We start from the raw sequence: 10,511 nt of genomic DNA on the forward strand, positions 1-10,511 counted from the left end.
CTTGTGATATCTCATTTACCACAACCTTGTTTGGCATGAGCAATTGAGCATTGCTCTCTCACTGAGTCGTACAGTGGTTAAAATCCCAGTTCTGCACCTGCATTTTTTAGTCCCAGCACTCCATGTCAACTTAAGAAAACGTAAATAAGGTCATGAACAGAAAAAAACCTGTGTTATGAAGAAACAGAACATAAGAATGTAACCCCTTGAATTTGAGCTATGGTAGACTTCAATTTAGAATTTAATATCTAAAGGATAAGGCAGTGACTCAGTTATCAGAATATAACATGAAACAAATAGTTTTGAGAGAGTATATGTGATCTAAAAGAAATGTAGCATGTTATCAAGACAAAGGTCTTTGTGACTACAGGGTAGCTCAAGCAGAAGTCATGGTTGTGATCTTCATCCATGCAGAGGTGAAAATGAAAAGCAAAGAAACTCTACTTTTAAAAGCAAAATAGAAAGGGCAATTTCTTTCTGTTCTTCTTATTGTTCTTCTTATAGGTCAAAATTGTCCCACCGAAGTGAGTATAGTAGAAACGATTTTTTGGTGAAAAATATAGTGCCATAAATATAGCTACTCCCATTTTTTAATGTAATGTTAATTTTATAGTTGTTGATAGCTTAATATGAAATAAATTATTGGTCAAAATATATCATCGAATTTATGATCTTATAATTTGAAAAAGAGGGACTAATTTGTATTACAAATCACAGTTGCAGTTTACACATATTGCTTCAAAGCTGAGGGTGTCATACTCTTATAATTACAAAAGAATAAGATTACAAGAATGACACTACAAATGCTGCGTCCTTGACGACCCAATTACAAGCTCTCCTCATGAAGTTATGGCGGCGAGGCAGCTGAGGACGGCAGGGGAGTCGGCCTCCTCCGTGAACCACCGGTGCTCCAGCGCCGCCTCCGTCGTCATCCTCTTGTGGCCGTCGAAGGCCAGCAGCCCAGCGAGCACCTCGCGCCCCGCCGGCGACAGCCACCGCAGGCCGCCGAACGCCAGCGAGTTCCTGGACCCGATGTCGTAGTCTCTCAGCTCCACCAGCTCCAGGAGGTGCTCCTTCGCCGTCTCCGACGTGAACGCTTTGCCGCCGGTGAGGAGCTCAGCCATCACGCAGCCCGCCACCCACATGTCCACGGCCTTGCCGTCGTACTGGCCGTTCAGCCCGTCCTCGGTGAGCTGCTCCGGCGAGTTGTAGTGGAGTGTGCCGACATGTACGGCTCGTACGGCGGCGGCACCGTGGTGGCCATCCCGAAGTCGCATATCTTGAGTGTAAAGCCCGGGCCGACGAGGATGTTGCCTGGCTTGATGTCGCGGTGCGCCATGCCGGCGCGGTGCATCGCCCTGATGCCGGCGAGGAGCCGCCGCATCAGCACGCGCGTCTCGCCCTCGGAGAAGGGGCAGCCGGCGATAAAGTCGCGGAGGCTATTCGTGCCGACGAACTCCATGACGATGAACACGTCCCAGTTGGAAGGGTTGGCGGCGACATCCCTGAGCTGCACGATGGACGGGTATCCGCGGCACGCGGCGAGGCAGTCACGTTCGCGGGCGAACGCGGCGAGGTCGGCCGGCTGGCCGTGGGCAAGGCCACGCCGGGGGCGCACCCACTTGACGGCGACCGTCTCGCCGGTGCAGCGGTCGTGAGCCTTGTACACGACGCCATAGCTGCCCGCCCCGAGCTTGTGGAGATACTCGTAGTTGAAGATACTGGTGAACAGCGGCCGGGGCTTCTTGCAGCACGGCGATGCCCCGGTGAGGAAGGCGTCGCCGCCATCGGGCGCCGGGCGCTTGCACGCCATGGCGACGGCAGCGGCCATGCAAGCAAAGGCGCCGAGTAGGTCTTGGCGAGAGCGGCAAGAGAGGAGGTGAATGGAAAGGGATGGCGAGGAGGCGAGGGCTTGCGACAATGGACGACGGATGGCTTTATGGCCGGCGAGCTCACGCGAATCCGAGTCGGAGTTGGAGTTGGATCGGAGTCCGCGTGGGCGCGGTAACGCGACGAGTCCGAGTCGGTGTGTTATTCAGTTTCATCAAAAAGAAGTACGAACCGGAGTCGGCGTCGTGACCGTCCGATGCGATGCGTATAAATCCACGCCTCCATCTCGTCCTCTCTTCCCCATCCATCGCATCGCTGATTCGCTCTCCTCCTCCTTGACTTTGCGATCTCCTCTGCTTCCGATTCCGAATCATGGCGGCGCCTGCACCCGCACCTGCACCTGCTCCACCGGCTTCTCGCAAGCGCGCGGCGGCGCCGGACGACGAACCGAGGTCCGCCAGCGGATCCACTCCCGGCGCCAAGAGGCCGCGCAGGTACGCGCTGGCGAGCGTGGACGACTACGAGCAGCTCGACGTCGTCGGCGAGGGCGCCTCCGGCGTCGTCATCATGGCGCGCCACCGCCGCACCGGCAACAAGGTCGCGCTCAAGCACCTCCCCCACGGCGCCCGCGACTTCGACGCCGTCAGGGTCGAGGCCGCCTGCCAGCACGCGTGCACCGGCCACCCCAACATCGTCCAGATCAAGGACGTCGTCACCGACGCCAAGTCCGGCGACGTCTTCCTCGTCATGGAGTTCGTCGGAGGCAGCCTCCGGGACGAGCTACCGAGGGCCCGGCCGGAGAAGCAAGTCCGCTTCATGATGCGGCAGCTCGTCGGCGCCGCCAAGAAGATGCACGCCTCGCACGTCATCCACCGCGACATCAAGCCGGAGAACATCCTCAACAGCTTCGGCGACCTCAAGGTCTGCGACTTCGGCTCAGCGACGTTCGAGAATCCCGCCGGGAAGTCATACGAGGAGTGCTTGGTCGGCACCTTGCCCTACACCTCGCCGGAGCAGCTCGCCGGCAACCACTGCTACGGCCCGGGCGTCGACATGTGGGCGCTCGGCTGCATCATGGGCGAGCTGCTCACCGGCGCGCCGCTGTTCGGAGGCGACATGACGGAGAAGGAGCTGCTCGCCGACCTGTCCGCCAACCTGGACGACCAGCTCAATGAGCTCTTCTATGATGTCCTGCCGGAGCTGTCGCCGGCGGCGCGCGAGGTCCTGTCCGGGCTGCTGGCGTTCGACCCAGAGAAGAGGATGACGGCGGCGGAGGCGCTGGATCACCGGTGGTTCGCCGAGGAGCCCAAGAAAGCAAACTTCGCCGGCTTCGCGCCTCTGTTTGGTTAGATTGGGAGGACTGAAGAAGGCACACAAGTCTGTAGTCAATCTGTAACTTAGCACTGATGCTGTTGATTGGTAGTCTTGTGTTAGGCCTGATCATTCATCCTTGTCAGTCATTGTTGATTGATGCAATCAATGTAATTTTATTCTCTGGTTATTCACTGTAACCATGTTTATGTAAATCCTATTCAATTTGTAGATAACAATTCAAGGCCTTGTTTGTTCAATAAAATCATCAGCTTGTTGGTTAGTGCCAAGTTTGTTTTAACTGTTACTTGATTAAAGAAAACCATTACAAACTAAATTTGCAGGCTACATTTTCAGCTGGTGTATTTTCAGGCTTCATTTACAGCAGAGAGGAGGTTCACAAATCACGAGTTAGCTGAATATAGTAGTTGGGATTCAGACTATTTTAACATATTCTGAACTTTTAGGCCTCATTTGATTCGGTTGAAATTTTTGTGCTTTAATATTTCCACTCTATACTCATCGATTGGCCGGGATTGAGAAACATACAAATGAAGTCAGGGACTCAACGTAGTAATTATGTGCTACTCTTGTAGTAAAAAAAATAATATCTTCCTTCTGAATTTGTGTGCTAGCTCTTTCAGCCATAGTAGCTCTGGTAAATAACTGATGCAGGTACTTGCAGAAAACCTTGTGAGAACTGTAAAATAACAAGAGAAAAGAAGATTAAAATTAACTCCTGGACAGTAAAAAATAACTGTGCTGACAAAAATCTTCACTTGATGACTCCCTGGTTTTTACTAATTTTCTTGACGAAGAACAACAATTTCTCTTTTTCAGATCCAAGGGTGTTTTTCCATAGTTATTTCTTTTTTTTTTTGAACGAATCAACGAGCGCCAATTTCATTGAATAGAGAAGGAGAACTTTACAAAGCGAAAGGAAAAAAAGAAAGGACCTAGGACCTTTGGTCCGAGCTAACTAAAAGAAAGCCAGCTATTAAGACTTCTCGCTCCTGCTAAGGCCCAAGTTTTGGCCTCTTTCTTGATCTTGGCTAAAAGAGAGGTAGCTAAAAGCTCCTTCTGTTGGAAGGTTCTGCGATTCCTTTCGTTTCATATCTCCCAGGCGACCAACAACATCAAAGTGCGGAGTGCCTTCTTAGGTGTCTCTTGTATGTTTGCGGTAGCCTCCCACCAATCTAGCACCGTTGAAGTTTGCCGCCATTGGCTAGGATTTAGTTGCTCGCACATCGCCCACTCCATAGTTATTTCTTAGATGCGCTTGATTTTAGTCAGCCTCATGACATGCAAAGAAGTATAATTTTTGTGTCTTCTGCTCTTCTGTCATGTTGTATTGCAAGAACTTCTGAATAAAAAGGCCTGCTTTTATGCATAGCAGTACAACTAATTGACCTAAGAGAGAGCTCTTCATCCTGAGCCTTTTGAAATTATTGCAACCTTTTGTCCCTCTGTGTCACTGAAATAGAGGTATGTATCCCTACAAATATGAATGACTGTACAAAAAAATGAAAATAAGCAGAGGCCTGAAACTGGACAGTTCCCAACTGAAGACCAGGCTTAATTGATTCTTTGAAAAACTCATTTTTGTTTAATGTAATCTAAGGGAAACCGTTTATGTATGGTTAGTTGAATATATCGTATCAAGCAATAAATTCAATTGCTTTGTCAGGGAAAAAGGCTTTCGTTTGGAGAGGTGTGCCTAGAAGGAAAGATCATCTAATTAATTGGCGAGGTGATATGCGTCCCTGAAAATCATGGTTATTTAGGAGTTCAATATTTTTGAAACTTGTAGTTCTATTGTGAGAAAGGGTTATATCAAGAAGTTATCAAGTCTTAGAGCAGGTACAATAGCAGGCTATTAGCCAGCTATAAACATATTTTAATGAGATAAACGATGAGAGAGAAGAGCAGCAGGCTACAGATCTGCAGCCAGCTGCAGCACAGACTCCAAAACACACTGTGTGTATAACAGGTGGGATCATATATTAATAGTATAGTAAGCAACTATTGTATGAATTGGCTATTAGATTGGCTATCGATGAATTGGAGCTAGTAGTGGGTTGTACTATTAGACTTGCTCTTAGGGAGAATCTTTTATTGAAGTGAAGCACAAACCAAGCAGCTACAAGACTGAATTCATCAGTTCCTTCAGAGTTGTTTTTAAATTTTTTTTGAGACTTCAGATTATTTGGAGTGATGCGCTATGAAAAAGAATATGAACGCCCACCTTCAATGTAAGTGTACCGTCTCCATTTAAGTTTATTAAATATTTTTTACCACATTGTTCCTGAAGTTTTAGATGTCAGGATATTCAAGAATCAAGATGCTGCAAACGGAAAGCAGTAGAGTTTCTGTTTCATGCGACAGTACGTGCAGGGGTCTGAATAAAACTAAAGCATGCGATTCGTGTTTTTCATGACTCTGACTTCTTTTCCAACCACAAAAAATTAACAAACAATCATCCATTTTTTTTAAAAAAAAGAACGATTAAACAGACGTACGTGCAGGAGAGCCAGCCATGACTGAATCTGAATTGAAAAATCATGAACTGCTGTCTTACTTAGTCTGTTCTGCATAATGTATATAAATATAAACCCTCTTGAGGATCACAAACCATCAACCACACTACCAAGTAGCCAGCAGCAAACTACTCAGCTTCATCATCATCTCCTGTATACACATGGCATCTTCAGGCGCGCATGCCTTGGTGCTTTTCTTGTTCATGTTTGCCGCCGTTCTCTCGCCGGCGGCGCGTAGGGAGGCGGCGGCGGAGGCGATGCACGCGGCGAACGCTCGCCGACGGCGGAGCTCCGGCCGGCCGGACGGCAAGACGATTGACCAGGGGATTGGATACATCTTGATGGCTCTTGCACTTGTTCTGACCTATGTTCTTCACTGACAGCGACTCAAAAAATTTTTTTTTCATGCCTATCCCCTCATCTTGGTGTTATCACTGCTTACTGGAGATTTATTGTGCTCACTCTGGAAAGGATGAACAACGTGTTGTGTATGGCCAATACATGAGAGAAACCATCTCAAATATGAAGTGTTAATATATAGGTGGTTAATTAGAAAACTTGGCGCGGCTTTGCCGCGCCCTTAAATGGATTAGTTCTTTGCAAAATAGTCTTAAACCAGGAAATTATATGTATACACGGTTGCACGGGTGATTCATTTCGTTTTGAAAATACTCACCAATATCAGGTGTTCGTTAAAATGTTCCAAAATGGTAAGTACACTGCCAAAATGGTAAGTACACTTCCATTTTAAGAAGCTGATAACAAAGGACAACAAATATAACTACATAAACGAACATTCAGGCACAAAGAAGAATCACATCGTTTTCATAGAAGTTGTCTATCAACATATCCTGCCATACCAACTCGGTGAAACCATCCTCATTATCATTCATCGGATCCATCTCAGCAATCCTAGCGTCCATTTTGGGATCAAAATAAATCTAACACGTCATATTGACATAGCAATCGTATGCATTGATAAAGATTTCAGGGTTGATGCTATGTTCCCATCGAACCATTTCATTACAGCATCTGTGATACGGCTCAGCGGATGCACAATATTTTTTGATCAGAAGACAGTGGGGGAGTCCCCCACGGTTAAATTTTGTAAAATTAAAAAGGAAATAGTTTATGTACAAAGGGAAGAATAACAAAAAAACATAAAAACTTAAGACTGTTACAGATGATCAATCCATGATTGAACCATTGGTCTTAAATTCTCCTTGAGCCTAATTAAATGTAGGCTCATATCAGACTTCAAATTCTTTAGCCAATTTGCAACAGAAGGCTGAATTCCTTGGAAGATAAGTCCATTTCTTTCTTTTCAAATATTCCAGGTTGCTAAGAGGAAATTCTCCATGGAACACTTATGCGCGAAAGCCGAACGCTGAGAGTAGGGATGGCAATTGTGCCCGTTTGCCCGTTTACCCGTGGGTAAAAACTCTACTAGGGTTAGGTTTGTTCTCCATTTTATACTCATGGGTATCTTATTGGGTCAAAAGCTATGCCCGATGGGTAAATGGGTATGGGTATGGGTAATCACTACCCATGCCCACTTTGCCCGTTTACCCGCGAAGTCTAACTTACATGTAGGCTAGGAGCAAAATCCACTAGAATACATAAGCCACGTTCTTTGTTTTCTACGGTTTTCCTTTTATTTCCCTTATTATTTCTCTCCCCCTTACTCTATCGCCGCCAGAGGAGAGACACCACACCGAGGCGGAGAATATTTGATGTTTTAAGTTCAATTCGAACTTAGAAGCTTGTAGACTTTTTGTTCCACTGCTTTTTGTTGTGGCGGGTAAACAGGCACGCCCGCGGGCACAAGGCGCCCGCGGGCAATGGGCATGGGCAACCATCCTTACCCATCATGTAGTAATGGGTATACCCACGGGCACAAATAATCTCACGGGCACGGGTATGGGTAGGCACTACCCGTGCCCGTCGCGCCCGATTGCCATCCCTAGCTGAGACTGAATCATTTGATGAAACTCCAATGAAGTGTCCCAGACCCAACCAATTCTGATCCAACATGCCTTACTGAAATCACAATGAAAGAAAAGATGTTCCCTTGTTTCTCTTGCATCAATCAAACATGTTGAACAAAAGACCGAAGTATTTGGAGGAGCACAGTGCTTCCTGTCCAGTAGATCTCTAGTGTTTACTCGATCCAAGAGCAGAAGCCATCCAAAGACCTTAATCTTCATATTAACTTTACATTGCCAGATCCATTGGAGTGTCGGTGGGGAGTGTCAGTGACCAAAAGCCAATCTTATAGAGGGGTTGCGAAGTATACTTTTTGCAGACCCCCAAATATATGTCCAGCCATCATTTACATCTAAAAGGGAAGTAGTTTGAACATCAGCCAAGAGAACATTGTATTCATCAAAAGCCTGTTGAGACAATGGCAAGAAGAATTGATCTTGAGGTTCTCTCGCCAAGTGCTGAGAAATAGAGTCATCCTTGTGTCTTGCAAACGAGAACAACCTTGGGAATTTGACAGATCTTACCATACCATTCCATAGATCATCTCAGAAAAGGATATCCCTTCCAGAACCCAAGATTGGTTTAGCAATTCCTTTGAACAAAATATCAAACTGGAACACATCCTTCCACCTAGGGATGGCAATTTTACCCACGGGTCTGGGTATCCGCGAATACCTTACCTGATGGGCACAGGCATGGGTATAAATTTTTGTCCATGGGCACGCCCGCCCGAAACCCGAAAGTTTAGTGGGCAAGAATTGGGTAGCAAATTTTACCCGTGGATAATCCATGCCCAACCCGATATAAGTATTAGTACTGATTTTTGGGCCATCTCTTTATTTTCTTTCTCCTTCATATTGGCCCATTTGGCCAATTACATATATATAACCAACTAACAACCAAACCCTAACCTAATATCCCCATTCTCAGATCCCCTTCAACTTCAAGGCAGCTGCGGCTGGCAGCTGGGCGATGACGGAAGCAGGCGGCAGCGACTTCGGGCGGCTGCGACTCAAGGCGACGGCGGTGGCTCTAAGGGCGACAGCGGCGGCTCTAAGGGCGACGTGGCAACTCAAGGCGTCGGCGGCAGCTCTAAGGACTCCACGTCGTCTCCCGGAGGCCGCCGTCGAGCTCCGCCTCCTCCCTTCCTCCGCTTCCTCGTCGCCGCCGGCCTCCTCCACCATCGCTCCGCCTCCTTGCTTCCTCTACTTCACGGGCGGCGCGGGCGGTGGCCATCGGCGTGGCGGTGCGGACGATGGCCAGCGGCGCAGGCGGCGGCCAACGACGCAGCCGCACATGGGCGGCGGCCGGCGGCGCGGCAATGGTTGGCGACGCGGCGGGCGCAAGCCCAGTGGGTACCCATCGGGCATGCCCGTGCCCGACGGGCATGGGCACGGGCATGGGATTTTGCCCGATAGGTTTTACGGGCGTGGGTCGGGCACGGGCACATGGATCTCGGGCCGGGCATGGTTTCACTCTGCCCGTGCCTGACCTGACCCATTGCCATCCCTACTTCCACCAACAAGACCCACAGCTTCTAGCTGTTTTAGGAACCGAGTTGGGATAATAAGTTGTCCAAATTAAATATACCCATGGGACCTGAGCTCTATTATAAACTTTGTGCAAGTGCTTCATCAGAAGAGCTCTATTTTCAATTTTGAGATCAATAACTCCAAGGCCTCCTTTATCTTTTGGTCTGCATACTTTAGTCCAGGCAGCTAAAGATTTTTTTGGTGGAATTAAGATCATTTCCTCTCCATAGACAATGTCTTCTGGCTCTATCAATTGATTCAATCACTGAGACCGGCAGTGATAAAGAGCACATATAGTAGGTTGGCAGAGAAGATAACACTGAATTAACCAGTGTAAGTCTATCACCATATGAAAGGAAAGCTGAGCTTGCTGTTAACCTTCTCTCAATCCTGTCAGTGAGAGGGGAAAAATCCACCACCTTTGGCTTAGTCGTTCCAAGAGGCAGACCCAGATAAGTGAACGGTAAAGAGCCCAATTTGCAGCCAAAAGTAGAGGCAAGATGATTGGCCTTTTCTTCAGTCAAATTCAGAGGGATCATACATGACTTGGAGTAATTTACCTTAAGCCCTGAGGAGAGTGTAAACGAATTAAGCATGGCTTTCAGGGCAAAAAGTTGGGGAGCAGAAGCTTCCAAGAAGATAAGAGTGTCATCAACATACTGAATTATTGGAAAGTTCTTATCACCAATTACAGGTATAGGCAACTTCAGGATTCCCCTAATATGTGCTTTATTAATCGAAGATTGAAGTAGATCTGCTCCCAGGGCAAATAAAAGAGGGGATAAGGGGTCACCCTGTCTTACTCCTCTCTTGCATTTGAAAAACTTTCCTGGTACTCCATTCAATAGTACAGCAGTAGAAGCCGAAGAAAAGATTTTAGTCATCCACTCATTCCATTGAGAAGGGAACCCCATAGCAGTCATCACCTTTAAAATTGCGTCATGCTCAATTGTATCAAATGCTTTCTCAAAATCTAATTTCAAGAGAACTATTTCCCTCTTTGAATGTTTGCACTGATGAATGTACTCAAAAGCCCAAGCCAAGCAATCTTGAATTGATTTCCCCTTAATAAACCCACACTGATTTTGGTGCACAAACTTGGTCATCAAAATTTGGAGTCTGTCAGCAAAAATTTTACAAAGAATCTTCACAGACAAGTTCATCAAAGAAATAGGCCTGAAGTCATTAGCGGTTTGAGGACTAGTCTTCTTTGGGACAAGGGTAATATAAGAGTAATTAATTGCAGAGATATCAGCCGAATTGCCCCAAAAATCTGCACATAGCCTATAAAAGTCCTGAGCAATGATACCCCAAC

At 47.2% G+C, this 10,511-nt stretch overlaps 2 protein-coding genes across 2 annotated transcripts; one reads left to right on the forward strand and one right to left on the reverse strand.

The window, feature by feature from the left end:
• Nucleotides 1-1,162: 1,162 nt before the first annotated feature.
• Nucleotides 1,163-1,831, reverse strand: LOC127752967 (putative cyclin-dependent kinase F-2). The gene has a single exon (XM_052278418.1). It carries the CDS (start codon nucleotides 1,829-1,831, stop codon nucleotides 1,175-1,177), a length of 657 nt encoding a protein of 218 aa, XP_052134378.1. The 3' UTR covers nucleotides 1,163-1,174.
• A 360-nt stretch (nucleotides 1,832-2,191) lies between these two features.
• On the forward strand, nucleotides 2,192-3,380 carry LOC127752966 (putative cyclin-dependent kinase F-2). Its single transcript, XM_052278417.1, has one exon. The coding sequence runs from the start codon at nucleotides 2,203-2,205 to the stop codon at nucleotides 3,178-3,180; it is 978 nt and encodes a 325-aa protein (XP_052134377.1). The 5' UTR covers nucleotides 2,192-2,202; the 3' UTR covers nucleotides 3,181-3,380.
• Nucleotides 3,381-10,511: the final 7,131 nt, after the last annotated feature.

Source organism: Oryza glaberrima, chromosome 10, assembly GCF_000147395.1.
Source record: "Oryza glaberrima chromosome 10, OglaRS2, whole genome shotgun sequence".
NCBI classification, from domain to species: Eukaryota; Viridiplantae; Streptophyta; class Magnoliopsida; order Poales; family Poaceae; genus Oryza; species Oryza glaberrima.